Raw genomic sequence first — 18,123 nt, forward strand, 5'->3', positions numbered from 1 at the left:
GGTAAGAGGGGGGGAAAGGCTACAAGACAGCTTTTTGATGAAAAACCATCCACATTGATATAATTCTGATTCACATGTTTTTATTTGTAGAAATAGAATCAAAGCATCCTTGGGTGCAAGATAGTGGGTCAAATCTCCAGTGATTGCCTGTGACATCCAAGTAGATGGGTCGAGGAAGCAGTTGGAACTCTTTGTCTAGAGCCCAAGAAGTTAGGGCTAGAGATACAGATTTTGAAGTCATCACTGTGTAAATATTAATCATCGCTGGACTACATGCTCCTCAAGCACAGAAACTGTTTTGTTTTGCATCCTTCATGAAATAATAATACATAGTTTGAACCTTAAATGCTTGTTAAATGTTAGATTCTTTCTAGTCAGCCCTATAAGCATTATAAACACAAGAATTGCACCTGTAAAATTAATCATTTTAATTTAGCAATTACTGAACACTTTTCCAAAATGAGCTCTCACAGTTTTAACAATGATCATCAGAGTGAAACTGAGGCCCAGCAAGACTTGGACATCTGTAGCATAATCATAAGTCCTACCAAGAAATATACTATTTCTGATTCATAAAATCAAGTCCTCGTGTCTGTTATCACTCACTGAATTTATGTTCTTTTTCTTTTCTTTTTCTGATTTCTTCTTTCTTTGCAAAATCTGCTTCTATAGATTTCCTCATTCTCCACATAGCAAGATCATGGAAGATCTGGAGGAAATATTATTTGAAGAATTTGAGAACTATTCCTACGCCATGGAATATTACCTTCCAGAGTCAGAATTGGAGGAGAAAGTCCACCTGGGAGTAGTTCATTGGATCTCCGTGGGGTTATACTGTTTAGCATTTGTTCTGGGCATTCCAGGAAATGCCATTGTCATTTGGTTCACAGGGTTCAAGTGGAAGAAGACCGTGGCTACTCTCTGGTTCCTCAATCTGGCCATTGCAGATTTCATCTTTGTTCTCTTTCTGCCCCTCTACATCTCCTATGTGGCCATGAATTTCCACTGGCCCTTTGGCATCTGGTTGTGCAAGGCCAATTCCTTCATCGCTCAGTTGAACATGTTTGCCAGTGTTTTCTTCCTGACAGTGATCAGCCTAGACCGCTATGTCCACTTGGTCCATCCTGCCTTGTCTCACCGGCACAGAACCCTGAAAAACTCCCTGATTGTTATCATATTAGTCTGGTTTTTGGCTTCCCTGATTGGCGGCCCTGCCCTATACTTCCGGGACACTGTGGAGCTCCATAACCACACTCTTTGCTATAATAATTTCCATGAGAATGACCTTGACCTCAGATTGATGAGGCACCATGCTCTGACTTGGATGAAATTTATTATTGGGTACCTCTTCCCTTTGATAACAATGAGCATTTGCTACTCATGTCTCATCTTCCAGGTCAAGAAGCGAAGTATCCTGATCTCCAGTAAGCATTTCTGGACGGTGCTGGCGGTGGTCATAGCCTTTTTGATTTGCTGGACTCCTTATCACCTGTTTAGCATTTGGGAGCTCATGATGCACCACAATAGCTACTTCTCCCAGATGCTGCAGGCTGGAATCCCCCTCTCCACTGGTTTGGCATTCCTCAACAGTTGCTTGAACCCCATCCTTTATGTCCTAATTAGCAAGAAGTTCCAAGTTCGTTTCCGTGCCTCAGTTGCTGAGATACTGAAATATACGCTGTGGGAAGTCAGCTGTTCTGGCACAGTGAGTGAACAGGTCAGGAGCTCTGAAACCAAGAACCTGTGTCTCATGGAAACAGCCCAATGAGTTATTATTTTTCTGCAAATCAACGAAAGGCTTTTGTGTGAGTCCCGTAACAGATACTTTCAGATAAGATTTTGTTCCAAGATACAGAGATGACCTTTTGTTATTGTTGTTGTTCAGTTTATCAGCATCACATTTTTGTGTAGACATAAAACTTAGGAAGGCTCTTCATATTTGTTTTTTCTGCAACTTAGATTATCTGTGTCATTCTTGCTAATTATACCATACTGGATTAATCACCACTGTTGAAGAGGTATCAGTTATTAATTTTTTAATCTTGATAACTTTTTAAAAGCCATAAACCTTAATATCAAAGATACGATTAACTAGCTTCAAAAATGTTAAAATATGTTTGCTTAAGATCATTTTAATTTTGCACAAGTAATCTATTTTACATATTCTTAAAATGTCACATGCATACTTCATTTTATGTAATGTATGTATATGCGTTTATGAATTAAAATTACAGTTGATTACATTATTTTAAAACATCTTTTCCAGTTATCTATATGCAATAAACTGCCCCAAAACCTTATGGCTTAAAATAAAAATTTATTATTGTATCTTACAATTTTGAAGGTCAGGAATTCAAATAAGGTACAGAGGGGAGGTTCATCTCTCCAGACTGGATGGGATGACTCACACTGCTGAGGTTTGGAAGAGCTGGTGGCTGGCTGAGCAGCTTGCTTTCCTTCTCTTCCACTCCTTTGCCTTTTCCTCTCCACCCCTCCTCTTCCCTCTTGTGTAATTTCTTTTGCTCTCCACACTACTTTTTTAATCATGGCATGTCAGAGTAGTCAGATTTCTTATATAGCAGCTCAGAGCAACAAAAGACCAATGTGGAAATTTCTACTCCTCATAAAGACTTGGCCCGATGCTAGCATGGTGTCACTTTTACTGAGTTCTACGGGTCAAAGCAGTCACAGGTGAACTCAGATTCAAGGGGAGGTAAAATGGACTCCACCTCTCAATGAGAAAAGTGTCAAAAATTTTAATCCTCCACAGTATCATTATAAATACAAACGTTTTTGGAAAATTCTAAGTGTGTGCCAAGTGTATATAAGATTGTTATAAACATAAAACACCAACATCTAAGTAATAGGCCAACACACTCAGAATTATGCTTTTTTTTTTTTAAAAAAAGTGTTTTATGACGTAGTGACCTCATTCTACCTTCTATTCCTATATTATATATGCTTCAACATCATTTTTTTTCAACATAAGACCGAAAAAGTATACTTTTAATTAGTGACCTTTTACATTTTAGACTGTAAATCTGCAAATCTGTTACATTTTAAACTATTATGGTATTTGACCTCTATGCATTTATCCCACTAGCAAATATGAGTACTTAAGAGGTATACAGAACCATAGAAGATAGATATTGTGAGGGATGCATAAGATACAGTGCCACTGACAACATCTCCTCTTCCACTGATAGCACACATACCATGTTTTGAGAAACTCTAGACTTGGGACCAGGAGACCTGGATTATGGTCTTGACTCTGCCCCTAAAATAGCTATGGCCTAAGCAAGTGATGATTCTTTTCCAGGCTTACTTTTCCTCTGCTATAGGATAAGGACCGGTGGCCATTATGGATTGACTTGTGTCCCCCAAAAAAGATATGTGAATGTGATCCATTATGGAAATAGAGTCTTCGAAGATGTTATCAGTTAAGTTAATTTGAGGTCACACTGGAATAGGGTGGATCTTAATCCTATATGACTGGTGTCCTTATAAAAAAGAAGGTACAGAGAGACAGCAAGACAACAGCCATGTGAAGATAAATCTACAAGCCAGGAAACGCCAAGGATTGCTGGCCATCTTCAGAAGCTAGGAGGGCAGCATGAAACAGATTCTCTCTCAGAAACCTCAGAAGGTCAACAGCCTGATTTTAGACTCCTAGCCTTCAGAACTGTAAGACAATAAATTTATGTTCTTGTAAGCCATTCTGTTTGTCGTATTTTGTTACAGCAGCCCTAGGAAACTAATACAGTGTTCTAAGTAATTGTGAGTGCCCTTGGAGACCTCATGTTCTATCATTCATATGTTACAATTCTAAACACATTCTAAACTATTCTAAACACAAAGTACCTATGCTGGTGAAAGAAACCACTTGCTTGCCTGTATTCATTTTGCCAGAAGAAACAAATATGAACTCTGACCTCATATATTAATACTTTTAAAGAAATTGTCTTCCCAGTAGCCATCTCAGTAGTTCCAACCTGAAGCGGCTGAAGACCAAATGGATATAATCAATAGGGGCTTTTTCTTGTTGCTAATATTAGTGTGGAGTGTTAAGACACTTTCAATCAGTATTAAGAAATTAGAAATGAGGACAATATCTGATTCAGAGCCAACTTCACTCAAAGAGAGTTCTAAAGTAATTAAAGTGCCGATAAACTATTTCCCTAATGACTCAGGAGTCCTAACTGAAGAACTCTTATGACACATTAGATTTTAGATTAATAGATGCCAATTTCTGACATGAAATTCCTGGGTTTACATTATTTTCCATGTCTTAAAATATCTGAGACTCTAAGGACAATTCAAAAAGCAAATTGTTTTTCTTGAAGTGATTTAACATACAGCGCTAAGTGTAGGCTCTCTAGTTTTCTTAACTTCTCTTTTTCTTCTATCAAAAGCTTCCCACGCTTCTTGTAGTCAGGTGGGCTTCTTCTAAACCATTCCTATCCTAACTATGCCCATGTTGTTTATAAAATTGTAAATTCCACAATCTCTCTAAAGGCTAGGAGAAGTGATATCCCAGAACTTCAACAAAATAATCTAATTTAAATTCTTCCTACTGAAATTTAAGATAATTTCTACCTGTGAGAAATAGCTGACATTTAAATTTTCCTTTAAGCCAAAAAATTAGGGTCTTATGTCATAATGGAGAGTAAATGTGTTGACTATGAGATAGTCTCCCAACCAGCCTTCAAGGAAGGTTGTTCTCAGGGCTACATAGGCTCAAAAGCTCCCCCGCTCCTATACATGAAGACTAGAATGGATACAACAAAATGTTAACAGAGATTATCTGTTGGTGACAAAATTAAGGTGTTTGTATTCTTTTTTTATATCTTCATTGTTACTTTTTCCTACTATGAACATGAATTTTTAAAAATCTCTCTGTGATCAACTTGTGCTTTAGCAGAGTACAGTCCATAAAGTCCAACACAGCCAAAGCAGAAGCAGTTTATTCCTTTTCACCTTCCTACATTCACAAATCATTATTAATTACGTACTGTGTGCAAGGTGCTGTGCAAGGTGCTGTGGAAAATGCAAAGGTGAAAAATGCTAATCTTCTCTTCAGGAAAGATCACATGCTGTCAGGGATAATCTCAGTTTAGCTGGTGAGATCTGGGTTTGAATTTCAGCTTTCCTGGCTTTGGGCCAATGTGGCTTTGCTTCAGTGTCCTCATGTGTAAAACGTGGAAATAGTAGCTACCTCATGGATTTATTGGTGAAGATTATTGCAGTGCCAAAGATGGCTTTTATAGCGAGATCTTGTAACTCCCACCAAATGATTAGGACTATGCAAATAAGGTGCTTAAGGCCCACCAAGGGGATTGCTAATAATGTAAATAAAGTGCACTGCATTCTTGTAGGGGTGGGACCATGCAAATAAGGTGCACAGAACATTAATGAAAGGATTAGTAAGTTTTACCATCTTGCTAGGCTTAAAACAATCCACCCCAGAGGTAGAAAGGGGATCCTTATTACCACCAAGAAGAACCAGGATTGGAGTGTGTCCATTGGACCCAGTGTCCCTGTACTGAGAACCTCCTAGACCCAGGAGACAGAGAACGAGGGAGCTGTAACACTGGAGACAGTGAGAGACAGCAAGAAGCAGTGGCAGAGAAACGATGGTAGCAGAACAAGGAAAGGAGCTCAAGATGGCACAATGGGCTTCCCAGCCCATGGAGCAAGGTAGCTATGGCCCACAGAGCAAGAGAGCTGAGTGTCTTCTGGCAGGAGGCTTCCTGGCAGAGTGGGATGCCCCTGTGCATTTTATCAGTGGAGCTGAAGAGCTTTGTAACACTTGAAACACTTGCCTGAGGCCAGCCCAAGGGGCCCAGGAGCTGATGGAGTGGACTGCCTACCAGCACAGCTGAAAAAAAAACTGTCCTGGCCAAGAACTGTATCCTGAATCATTCCTGATCCGGAATTGTGACCTGTTACTTCCTCCAAAAAAACCCATAAGCATGAATATTGTGTGCGAGTTTTGTGTGGCCGTTGCAACAAATTATCGAACACAGCAGAGAAGTAGAGAGTACCGTGTGAGGGATGGCCAATGTCAGGATTAGTGGAAAGGTTGAAGGGTGGAAATATCTTTGACCTCCACCTCATAGAAATCAGCCTTTGGCTGTTGATCTTGATTATTCTCTCACTTCATGAAGTTAGAGGAGGTCAGATGTCGAGCTCCAGAGCAGGATGCCAATATGAATCACAGCTCCAACCCATCCTGGGTCTGTGACATAGGGCAAGTTAATTCAACTTTCTAGACCTCAGTTTCACTCATCAGTAAAATGGTGATAACAATAGTAGTTCCTGCCACATAGTGTTACTGTGAAAACTAAATGGGTTAATGCACATAAAGGAGTCCCTGGCTGGTGTAAATGGTTTGATATTACATTTATTCAATGAAATACCTGGCACTTCCTGACATAGTAGTTGCTCAGTAAATGATAGGTAACTTCCTCCTCTTGGATGAATGTAAAAATCTCATGGTAAGAATAAGAGAACCAAACCAAAACAACTCAAAATGAGAAGAAACATCTGCAAACATCCATTAATAACTGAACCATGAAAGGTACCAAGTATGGATCTAGAGAAACTGGAAGTCGTCAAAAATGAAATGGAGGGCTTAAAGATAGATATCCTAGGCATTAGTGAGCTGCAATGGACTAGTATTGGCCATTTTGAATCAGACAATCATACGGTTTACAACGCTGGAAATGGCAAACTGAAGAAAAATGGCGTTACTTTCTCCTTCAAAAAGAACATTTCAAGATCTATCCTGAAGTACAGTGCCGTCAGTGATAGGACAATATCCATGCCTGCAAGGAAGACCAGTTAATACGACTATTATTCAGATTTGTGCACAACCACAAAGGCCAAAGATGAAGAAACTGAAGATTTTTAACAACTTCTGCTGTCTGAAATTGATCAAACTTGCAATCAAGATGCATTGACAATTACTGGTGATTGGAATGTGAAAGCTGAAACAAAGAAGAAGGATCAGTAGTTGGAATATATGTCCCTGGTGATAGAAATGACACCGGAAATTGCATGATAGACTTCTGCAAAACCAAAGACCTATTCATTGGAGACCAACGAACTTTTCATTGGAAATACCCTTTTTCAACAATATAAATGGCAACTATACATGTGGGCCTGCCATATGGAATACACAGTAATCAAAATGGCTACATCTGTGGAAAGAGACTAAGGAGAAAGAAGGTCGATGTCATCAGTCAGAACAAGGGTAGGAGTCAACTGTGCAACAATCAGTTGCTCCTATCTATGCAAGTTCAAGGTGAAGCTGAAGAAAATTAAAACAAGTCCATGAGAGCCAGAATACAACCTTGAGTATATTCCACCTGAATTTAGAGACCATCTCAAGAACAGATTTGATGCATTGAACACTAAGGACCGAAGTCCAGACAAGTTGTGAGATGACATCAAGGACATCATAAATAAGAAAGCAAAAGGTCATTAAAAAGACAGGAAGGAAAGAAAAGACCAAAATGGATGTCAGAGGAGAACCTGAAACTTGCTATTGAACGTAGAGTAGCTAAAGCGAAACAAAAAAATGGGGAAGTAAAAGAGCTCAACAGAAGATTTCAAAGGACAGCTCAAGAAGACAAAGTAAAGTATTATAAAGAAATGTGCAAAGACTTAGGGTTAGAAAGTAAAAAGGGAAGAACACACTCGGCATTTCTCAGCTGAAAGAACTGAAGAAAAATTTCAAGCCTCAAGTCACAATATTGAAGGATTCTACGGGCAAAATAGGAGCTCTGCTGGCACAATGGAAACCCTGATGGAGTAACGGTTAAGTGCTATGGCTGCTAACCAAGAGGTAGGCAGTTCAAATCCTCCAGATGCTCCTTGGAAACTCTATGGGACAGTTCTACTCTGTTCTATAGGGTCGCTATGAGTCAGAATCTACTTGATGGCAGTGGATTTGGTTTGGTTTTTTTGGTGGTACGATGGTTAAGCACTTGGCTGCTAATCAAAAGTTCAGCGGTTTGAACCCACCAGCCATTCTGCAGGAGAAAGATGTGGCAGTCTACTTCTGTAAAGATTTACGGCCTTGGAAATCCTATGAGCAGTTCTACTCTGTCCTGTAAAGTTGCTATGAGTCCAAATAGACAGGACAACAATGGGTTGGTATGTGCAAAATATTGAACAACGCATGAAGCATCCAAAGGATATAGAAGGAATACACAGTCACTGTATCAAAAAGAATTGGTTGGCATTTAACCATTTCAGGAGGCAACATATGATCAAGAACCAATGAATGGTGTTGAAAGAAGAAGTCTAAGCTGCACTGAAGGCATTGATGAAAAACAAAAGCAAAACCCAGTGCCGTCGAGTCGATTCCAACTCAGAGCAACCCTATAGGACAGAGTAGAACTGCCCCATAGAGTTTCCAAGGAGCGCCTAGTGGATTTGAACTGCTAACCCTTTGGTTAGCAGCTGTAGCACTTAACCACTATGCCACCAGGGTTTACAAGACTCCAGGAATTGACAGAATACCAGTTGAGATGTTTCAACAGATGCAGCACTGGAGATGCTCACTCATCTATGCCAAAAATTTGAAAGACTGCTACCTGCCCAACCAAGTGGAAGAAATCCGTATTTGTGCCCATTCCAAAGAAAGGCAGTCCAACAGAATGCAGAAATTATTGAAAAATAATCATTAATATCTCACACAAGTAAAATTTTGCTGAAGATAATTCAGAAATGATTGCAGCAGTACATTGACAGGGAACTTCCAGATATTCAAGCTGGATTCAGAAAAGGACATGAAATGAGGGATGTTATTGCTGATGTCAGATGGATCTTGGCTAAAAGCAGAGAATACCAGAAAGATGTTTCCCTGTGTTTTATTGGCTATGCAAAGTCATTCAACTGTGTGGATCATAACAAATTATGGAAAACATTGCTAAGAATGGGAATTTCAGAACACTTAATTATGCTCATGGAGCCCTTCTAGCACAGTAGTTAAGAGCTACTGCCGCTAACCAAAAGGTTGGCAGTTCGAATCCACCAAGCTGTTCCTTGGAAACCCTATGGCACAGTTCTACTCTGTCCTATAGGATCACTATAAGTCGGAATCAACCCAATGACAATGGCTTAATTGTGTTCATTCGAAAACTGTATATAGACCAAGAGGCAGTCGTTTGAATAATACAAGGGGATACTTCGTGATTTAAAATCAGGAAAGGTGTTCATGAGGGTTGTATCCTTTCACCAAACTTATTTAATCTGTATGCCGAGCAAAGAATTCGAGAAGCTGGACTATATGAAGAAGAACGCAGCATCAGGATTGGAGGAAGACTCGCTAACAACCTGTGATATGCAGATGACACAACCTTCCTTGCTGAAAGCAAAGCAGACTTGAAGCACTTACTGATGAAGATCAAAGACTGCAGCCTTCAGTATGGATTATACCTCAACATAAAGAAAACAAAAATCCTCACAACTGAGCTAGTAAGCAACATCATGATAAACAGAGAAAAGATTGAAGTTGTAAAGGATTTCATTTTGCTTGGATTCACAATCAACACTCATAGAAGCAGCAGTCAAGAAATCAAATGACATATTGCATTGGACAAATCTACTGCAAAAGACTTCTCTAAAGTGTTCAAAAGCAAAGATGTCACTTTGAGGGAAAGGTGCACCTGACCCAAACCATGATATTTTCAATTTCCTCATGTGTATGGGATAGCTGGACAATGAATAAGGAAGACGAAAGAAGAATTGGTGCCTTGGAATTATGGTGTTAATGAAAAATATTTAATATACCATGGACTGCCAGAAGAACAAACAACTCTCTCTTTGAAGAATTACTGCCACATTGCTCCTTAGAAGCAAGGATGGAGAGACTTTGTCTCAAGTACTTTGGACATGTTATCAGGAGGTACCGGTCCTGGAGAAGGACATCATGCTTGGTAAAACAGAGGGTCAGCGCAAAAGAAGACCCTCAACAAGATGGAACGACATAGTGGCTGCAACAATGGGCTCAAGCATAACAAAGATTTTGAGTATGGTGCAGGATCCAGCAGTATTTTGTTTTGTTGTACATAGGGTCGCTATGAGTCAGAATCAACCTGATGGCACCTAACAACCACATAAAACAATAAAAACAACATAAGACAGTTTATAAGTACTGTAAAATAAGCATTAAGTGTTGGGAGGCTGCAAGGGACAGGAAAGAGGTGAGGTCAGAGAAGACTTCTTGAAAGAAATATTTGAAGTGCGTTTTGAAGAATGACTACAATTTTAACAAGTGGAGGTGAAAAGGAAGCTATTTCGGTTAGCTAGCACAGCAAGAGCAAATGTTCAGAGGCTGGAAAACATGGATTGTGTTCACAAAAAAGAGAATAATCCATTTCATAGGTCAGAGTGAGGACAGAAAATTCGCAAGATGGTAACAGAACATAGAAGACCTTGAATAGCAGTCTAAAGAATGTGGCCTTAATTTAATAAGTGATCCACATTTGTTCAATATTCTTACATATGAGGAGGACTATTGTTTTTAGGATGTATATTTGAAAGTCTATGGACTCATTTTCATTTGATTTTTACTTTACTGAAAGCTCTTCGGGCTTGACAATGACATTCTAAATGATAGACCCTCATCTGGGCTATTTTCTAAATACAGTTATTATGGTCCTATTTTTTTTATAGAACATGTAGTGAGAGAATGTCTATCTGTCTCAATTTCCATTTTAAATTCTATATATTTTTTTTATGCTGTTATCTTCCCACTCTCCCGGGCTGGGAGTATGAAGCTAGGGTTACACTCATGAAGTAGTATAAAACTATCTAAAAGCAAAGATAAAGAACCTTCCCAAGTCTACTGCCAACACTTTATCTGGTCTGTCATACAGAGACCTGGGTTTGAGTTCTCCCTCTCTAAAGTTATCTTTCAGAGTTCAGTTTCTTCATCTGTAAATACTGATGATAATGCAATTCTTTTCATATTTGTGTCTTTGTTCATATCTTTTCATAGTGATAGTTAATAGTATTCATGAAAAATCAAGCATTTTTCAATGTTGCTGTAATCTTCATAATTACTGTCTTAAGTAATTAGATTGTTTATAAAATATCTCTTTGAGGACATATGCCATAATTTATGTTGGATTAGAATAAACTCTTGATTTCCCTGCTTCCTTTCAAATTAAATCTCTGCCTTAATTTTGTCACTCTCTGGTTTGGAAACCTCCAAGTCTCCTCATTGCCCTCACAGAATTAGGTCCAAATTCCTGAGCCAGTCTGTAATTCAAATACCTCTTCAAGCTGGCCTCACCCTATCAATCCCAAATGAACACTGCAAAATCCATACGAACTGGCCTAATTGCACCCCAAATTGCTTTTCTCATTTCTGCCTTTGTCATTCTGCCTTTCACACCCTCCTGGAGCTATCTCTATTTTTTACAAAGTACTAATTAAGGTCCACCTGGCTCAAGCCTCAAATCTGTCAAAAAAATGTTTCATACACTTTGGGCATACTTGCTAAATCACAGTGACTTTTATTCTCAACTGTTTTATGTATTTGAACTGCCTGCCTGTAATTTCCTTAACTCTTCTCATGTATCCTTTATAGCATCTAACAAAGTGATGCTGAATGAATCAGTTTTAAGTTCTCACACTGCCCCAGCCCTGCTGAACAAGATATGAAGTTTCACTGTCACTGTAATCATCTATTAAAAAAAAAAAAAGTTGCCATCGAGCTGATTCCAACTCATAGTGACCCTGTAGGTTTCCGTTATCATCTACGGGATATGCTAAATAAGATGGGCTCTTTTATTTTTCCTGCCTTTTTTTTTTTAGTTTCCTTCCATTCCAAACCTATAAAGAAGAATAAATAAATAAATCTATTCCTTCTAGGAGCCCTGGTGGCATAGTGGTTAAGAGTGACCAAAAGGTCAGCAGTTCATATCCTCCAGCCACTCCTTGGAAAGCCTATGGGGTAGTTCTACTCTGTCCTATAGGTTGCTATGAGTTGAAATCAACTTGACAGCAACAGGTTATTTTTTGCTGTTGTTATTCCTTCTGAACCCATTGGGTCCAGCACAGTTCATTCAGTATACTGGCTCACACGCAAATGACGGTATCTTTAAGGGTTTCCACTGCAGGATTGCTCCTAACAGGAAAAAACTGAAAGCAAGCTGAAGGTCCAATCAATACAAGGCTGGTTAAATAATTATAGGACAATGGATTATGCACTGGTAAAAAATAAGGAAACTGAATGTAGTTATATGTAACATCCAAAATTTATTTATATAGATATAATGAAAAATGCAACATGTAGAACAGTTGCGTTGCATGCTGCTACTATTAAGCCTACGCATATGCTTAGAGTTCTGGAAAGATCTAAGAACCCGGTAACATTGGTTGCTTTCATGAAGGTGAACTGGAGGCCTGGGCACAGGGGAGACTTCACTGTATACCCTCTTGAATTTCCAAGTATCTTAGCATTATCTATTTTAAAAAACGGAAGTAAATCACTTATCAATCAAGGCTGTGCAATCAAAATTTCAATTGTATGCTTCATTGCTTATCATTATATCTACATCTGTGACTTGAACTGACAATTAAAAAAAAAAAAAAAACCCTCGCTGTTGATTCCGGCTCGTAGCAACCCTATAGGACGGAACTGCCCCATAGAGTTTCCAAGGAGCGGCTGATGGATTCGGACTGCCCACTTTTTGGTTAGCAGCCAAATGCTTAACCACTGCACCACCAGAGCTCTGAATCAACCATTACAAGATTTGAATGCTTTTTTTTTAAAACCAAATTTTAATCATTAATAATTTTCGTTAATACTTAGAAACCTTTTGGTCAAACTAGTCGGTACACAATCCCCTTTATCTGTCATGACTGTTTAGGTTACTATTCACCAATTACTAAGATTCTATCTTCTCACAGCGGTTTGTACAATGTGGGAATTTTCTATTTCCCTGTCCCCCGGTTCTCTGATTCTTGAGGAGTGCTGCCCTCCACTGGCTCTCATAATAGTGACAACATGAAAATTTCATTATGGCAATTTTAGGATGGATCTCTTGTACTAAATATTGCTTAGTGAAAATGGTTTTACTTAAGTCCATACATACACGTCTGATTAAATGTTCTTTACAACTTAAACAAATTCCTGCACTTAAGGCAGCCACAATAGTGTAAAAGAAAATCAGATTGAGAGGTAAGAAACGGCATGAAAATGACCTAAAACAAATCATTTACTCTTTGGCTCGTATCTACAAAATAAGGTGGTACAGTGGTCAAACAGCTCAGCTGCTAACCAGATCGGCATGAACTCACCAGCTGCTCTTTGGAAACCTTATGTGGCAGCAGGTTTGGGTCTCCCCTCCGCAACTTGGTTAAAAACTTTAAGATCGCCAAAGGAAAAAAAAAATTTTATATATACCCCAGATTAACTGTTAAAAGATAGTTGTTCCCAATTACTGACTTATCATTTGACTAAACAAAGCTTTATCCCAGAACATTTACCTGCAGGACTACCTCAGTATTGAAGTTCCCTCAAAAATAGGTTCAACCAGTTTTAAATCCAGTATCTCACATCTTGTCCCCATCTCCACCCACATAAATCACTGCCTGGAAACCAATTATAAATAATTTCCTTCCAGCACATAATGCTACTCCCAATTGCATTCCCAACCTGGGCATTAAAACATGTTCTCCCTTCACAGTGATAAGGTATTTTTAACTTGCCACATCTGCATTGCAGACAAATGCCTGTAATTTATGACAAATTCTGGGAAGCTTTCCAACTTTACTTCCTTCCTCTGGATCAGGTGTCCTCCTGTTACATTATGTCCAATCTCACAGCATTTAATAACATCAAGTGGGATTTGTCAATTATGGAACTTTTCAATGAACTAATCCCACCTTGAAGATGCTAGATTACAAATTACATCTAGAAACAACATACAGGCCTAGTCCTGGCTCGTTTAATTCCCTCACCTCAGTTCCAAACAGGCAACTATTGTACCAATTGACATTATTACGTACCCAGTACTCCTTATTTGTGTGCTGTGTGTACATAGGAAACCCTGGTGGTATAGTGATTAAGTGCTACTGCTGCTAACCAAGAGGTCAGCTGTTCAAACCTGCCAGGTGCTCCTTGGAAACTCTATGATGCAGTTCTACTCTGTCCTGTAGGGTCACTATGAGTTGGCATCAACTCAATGGCAGTGGGTTTTGGTGTGTACACAGGAGCCCTGATACACAGGTAAGACCTCAGTTGCTAATCAAAAATGTTGGCAGTTCAAATCCATCAGCTGCTCCTTGGGTTTTCTATGGGGGCAGTTCTATTGTCCTATAAGGTTGCTGAGTCGGAATCAGCTTGAAGCCAATGGGTTTTTTAATGGGTGTTAACACTGCGGTAAAACCAGTATCATGCATTTGTGGGCATCACTAATGGGTGCATCTTCATGCAAAAATGTACTAAAATTGCTATTAATGTACTAAATGCACTATTAATTTCTTTATAAAATCTATTAAACAGCCACCTATAGTCATAGTATTTTTAATAGTTTTTAACAGTTTCCTCTTCTTTTTGGCTAAATGTCTGGAACAATGCTTAGCCAAATTTATATCATTTCTGAATTTCCCTCAAAAAAAAAAAAAGGAAAATACTCTACCCTCCTACTTAACAGACTCAAGACCCAAGCGGTTGCTTGTCTTTCAAGCTTTTATTTAAGTGCAAGAACCCAAGATGGATTTTAGATCTTGTTGAAAGCGGCCACGTCCATGGACTGCACATACTCTTCAAAAGCAGTTATCCGTTCCTCCAGCATATCTGTGCCAACTTTATCGTCTTCAACTACACACTGTATTTGAAGTTTTTTAATTCCGTATCCCACTGGAACTAGCTTAGCTAAAAAGAGAATTAAAACAAGAAAAATTAGTTAGACAAGTCAGTCAGGCACAAAAAGGGCAAATATTGTTACATCCCCACTTTCATTGTTACATGTATCTCACCACAGAAAAACTAGTTAGAAAAATCACTGATTGGCAAGGGTTCAAACTGTACGCAAATTCCAGATGCCCAAAAGCAAAGAGTAAACTCACAAGAGCCCCAGACCAAGCCGTCTGCTTGGATGCTTCTAACGCACTCCTCCAATTTTGCCATATCTGTCTCATCATCCCAAGGTTTCACATCCAGTAAGATGGAAGACTTGGCGACAAGCGCAGGTTCTAAAAAGGTACAAAAAACAGCATTAATCAAATGATCATATTTTTTCACTCTAGTGCAACACATAACATCAATGTTTTGAAATGGACCATCTCCATAGCCAAACATCTTGTCTGTCACACATATGCCCACTTTCTGTTTTGCTAAGAAAGAGGTGTTTAATCACGTAACAGTTTCTTTCCCACAGAGGAATGCCGCAACTGCTACCATGAAGACAGTTGCAGACCAGTAGCTGTGGAAGTTTTAGAAGAAAGGAAGATTTTTAAGTACTGATTTATTCAACAAATGTAGAGAAAATTACTTTCGAGTCAAGCTTAGAAAAATTCCTCATATCATTATCATGAAGTTAATAAAGTATGGTAAACACGAATTATAAAATGACCTACTTTTGGCTTTCTTTGACTCATACTGTGCAAGGCGTTCTTCTCTTAGCCTCTTTGCTTCTTCACTTTCCTGTAAAGAAAAATGTAGTATTTCACAAAACTAATTAGTTGTTTGCAGATTTAAAGCTAGTGGGGTCATCACAAGAAACAGACCAGCTTTATCAGAAAAAAACAAATCCATCACGAGCTCAGCCGAAAGATGGTGATTGATTTGATTCATCACATAAGCAGTAAGAATTTTTCAAAGGCAGGTAAGCAGTATAGCTAGAGTTCGAATCAAGGCGATCTGGCTACAAAGCCAGTGTTTAAGCACTATGACGTACTGCCTATCAATTTATGGACTCATATAAACATGCTGTACCTCCTCATCATCAGATCCAAAGAGATCAATGTCATCATCGTCTTTACTGTCTGTAGCTCCACTTCCCGTAGTGTCTTCCACATTAGCAGGGCCATACTTGCCCAAAGCTTTCTTCACTCCTGGCAGGCTTAATAAAAAATTCAAATTCAACCACCATTAGGATGGAATAATGTCCTTCTCCAAACACATGAGAACTTGTTTTCACTTTTCATCAACAGACCCCTTTTTACTAAAATTTACCCTTTAACACACTCCCAGGTAAATACTTTTATAGGTTCAAGTCCTCACCCAACAAACATTATTAGTACCATGTGAGACATTAATCAATACTCACTATGATTTACTCTTTCAGTATGAACATCTCTGTTTGAGATTTCATTAAGTATGCTCATTTCCATTCTTAGTGAACTGGACTCCACTTCCCCAAACTTCCACCCTTGTTTGCAGTTTCAGAAGAATGGCCAAGGACTGAATGAATGAGCCACCCTCTCACCCCAGAGGTGGCCCCCCTAGGTCAGGGTCGAGGCACCTTGGCAGGGCAGTGTGGGGAAAAGTTGAACTGCTGTTGTCCATGTTCTACCTGTTCTGTGAAAAAATGGAGGACTTCAGTCTCTTGGCCTTCTAAAGTCACAAATAAATTTAAGCTTACAATATCCCAACAAAACTAAAGTAGCCTGGGTCCAATTTTCTCATGCGAAAACCCTGATTTTAAGTTTAGAAAGCATTCTATTCTTCTAAACACAAAGAAAATTTTACCTGGCCTTTTCCTTTTCATAAGACTTGATGTGATTATACCAACGTAGAGCATGATACAAGTCGGCAGGTGGTGGGCTGGAGACTGCTTCAAAAACTGCCACATCTGCTTGTGATGGCACGTATCTGCCAATGACACAAATTACACACGTCACATACACCAACAGATAACTGACCAAAGTTACATCCAAACTAATTAGTGGGAGCTCGCCCATTTCTTACCTAGCTACCTAAGCTACTAAGATTTTACTTTTTAATAAGCTCCTTAAAAGCAAAAACCATTTGTTTGGGTCATCGTGCCATCCTCAGCAACGTCTGTTACTTAGAGAGAGCTCAAGGACCGCAATTTCTAATGACAGCTCCAACTACAATCTTTGATTAAACGTGCAAAAACGCGAAAAAATTCGATTGAGTCCAGCAAGCGAAAAAAAAACCAATAAAGCTAGGTTTTACATTCCCTTTCCCGAGAGCCCTTCCCCCCAGGCCGGCCTCGCAGGCACAGCGGACTCGGGAGACGGAAACCGGTGCTTCCCGCCGAGCCTCCTTCCCCCGTGGCAGGAGCCACGTGGCCCCGTCCGGACCCAGACCGGCGCACGCTCCCTCGCCGCCCAGTTTCGGCCCGTTTGCTCACCCCTCGATGTAGCTCTTGTCAGCCAGGTAATCGTTGAGCACCTGGAGGCCGGCGGGGGTTTTCAGGTCTCCGAAGCCCATGATGTCGGCTGTATCGGGAGCTGGGCAGCAGCAGAGGCAAAGTGGAGCGCAAGCGGTCAACACCGAGCGCTAAGAGAAGGTGAAAAAAAGGCCGCGAAAGGCCGGAAAACTCCTTATATAGAGACGGAGGCGTCTCCCTTCGCCTCACCCGGCCGAAGGTTAAAGGTCAAAGTGCGTTACCGCCCTCATTCCTCAACGTAAAAATTGGGCTCGGAATTAAATGGCTAACATATTATCCGCGTTTTTTTCTTTCTGTTTGGAAATAAATTAATAAAACCATCATTTCTTAAATTTGTACCTCTACGGCTCCCGAAGACGATGGGACCCACCCCTTAAGACGCCGGAGATTACCGAACACTCTTGGACTCGGGAAGTCCCGGCCGCTTCCGGCGGAACTGCGGATTCAAGCCGTCCTCCCAACCCTCGCCGCCTCCCCGCCAATCCACTATCCTCCCGCCCCGCGTCGGGTTGACGGAAATTGCCGAGCTCGACCTCAACGGGAATTTGTCGAATCTGGGGCTTTTAGTCCCTTCCGACTTTCCGTTACCAAGCCCTTCAAACGAAGTTAGCCGAGGGCGCCATATTGAATAAGTGACCCGGCCTCTAAGGGGGTCGGTGTAATCCAGACGTTCAGCGGAGCAGCCTCGGCGGTTCCCGCGAGAAGGTGAGACAGCGTTTGTGTGGGAAGGCTGAAATGC

At 40.0% G+C, this 18,123-nt stretch overlaps 3 protein-coding genes and 2 non-coding genes across 7 annotated transcripts in view; 2 read left to right on the forward strand and 3 right to left on the reverse strand.

Annotated features, from left to right (window-relative positions):
- CMKLR2 (chemerin chemokine-like receptor 2) overlaps window positions 1-2,390 on the forward strand; it is a 53,136-nt gene extending 50,746 nt beyond the window's left edge. Inside the window, exon 2 of the mRNA XM_064286769.1 lies at window positions 673-2,390. Coding sequence (XP_064142839.1) covers window positions 701-1,768 — 1,068 coding nt within the window. The 5' untranslated portion in view covers window positions 673-700 and the 3' untranslated portion in view covers window positions 1,769-2,390. The remainder of the gene's footprint in view (window positions 1-672) is intronic.
- A 12,309-nt stretch (window positions 2,391-14,699) lies between these two features.
- EEF1B2 (eukaryotic translation elongation factor 1 beta 2) lies at window positions 14,700-17,520 on the reverse strand. The gene is made up of 6 exons (XM_003406110.4): window positions 17,346-17,520; window positions 16,718-16,840; window positions 15,962-16,088; window positions 15,604-15,670; window positions 15,094-15,219; window positions 14,700-14,899 (listed from the first exon to the last, which is right to left on the reverse strand). Exons 1-6 carry the CDS (start codon window positions 17,423-17,425, stop codon window positions 14,745-14,747), a joined length of 678 nt encoding a protein of 225 aa, XP_003406158.1. The 5' UTR covers window positions 17,426-17,520; the 3' UTR covers window positions 14,700-14,744.
- LOC111749516 (small nucleolar RNA SNORA41) lies at window positions 15,325-15,457 on the reverse strand. Its single transcript, XR_002784644.1, has one exon. It is a non-coding gene; the product is annotated as a small nucleolar RNA SNORA41 (small nucleolar RNA).
- On the reverse strand, window positions 15,754-15,831 carry LOC111749515 (small nucleolar RNA SNORD51). Its single transcript, XR_002784643.2, has one exon. It is a non-coding gene; the product is annotated as a small nucleolar RNA SNORD51 (small nucleolar RNA).
- A 366-nt stretch (window positions 17,521-17,886) lies between the features above and the next one.
- NDUFS1 (NADH:ubiquinone oxidoreductase core subunit S1) overlaps window positions 17,887-18,123 on the forward strand; it is a 41,763-nt gene continuing 41,526 nt past the window's right edge. For all 3 annotated transcript variants that reach the window (XR_010322243.1, XM_010602336.3, XM_003406111.4), the window contains exon 1: window positions 17,887-18,089. The gene's annotated coding sequence lies outside the window, so the exon portion shown is untranslated. The remainder of the gene's footprint in view (window positions 18,090-18,123) is intronic.

The sequence above is a fragment of the Loxodonta africana genome, chromosome 6 (assembly GCF_030014295.1).
Source record: "Loxodonta africana isolate mLoxAfr1 chromosome 6, mLoxAfr1.hap2, whole genome shotgun sequence".
NCBI classification, from domain to species: Eukaryota; Metazoa; Chordata; class Mammalia; order Proboscidea; family Elephantidae; genus Loxodonta; species Loxodonta africana.

Excerpts from the sequence above, each read along its gene's own strand:
- EEF1B2 (XM_003406110.4), bottom strand. The coding sequence starts at position 17,425 with ATGGGCTTCGGAGACCTGAAAACCCCCGCCGGCCTCCAGGTGCTCAAC. Across the intron at positions 16,089-16,717 it reads TATGAAAAGGAAAAGGCCAG|CCTGCCAGGAGTGAAGAAAG; the intron begins GTAAAATTTTCT and ends TTTTTTATTAAG. Across the intron at positions 15,220-15,603 it reads TGAGTCAAAGAAAGCCAAAA|AACCTGCGCTTGTCGCCAAG; the intron begins GTAGGTCATTTT and ends GTACCTTTTTAG.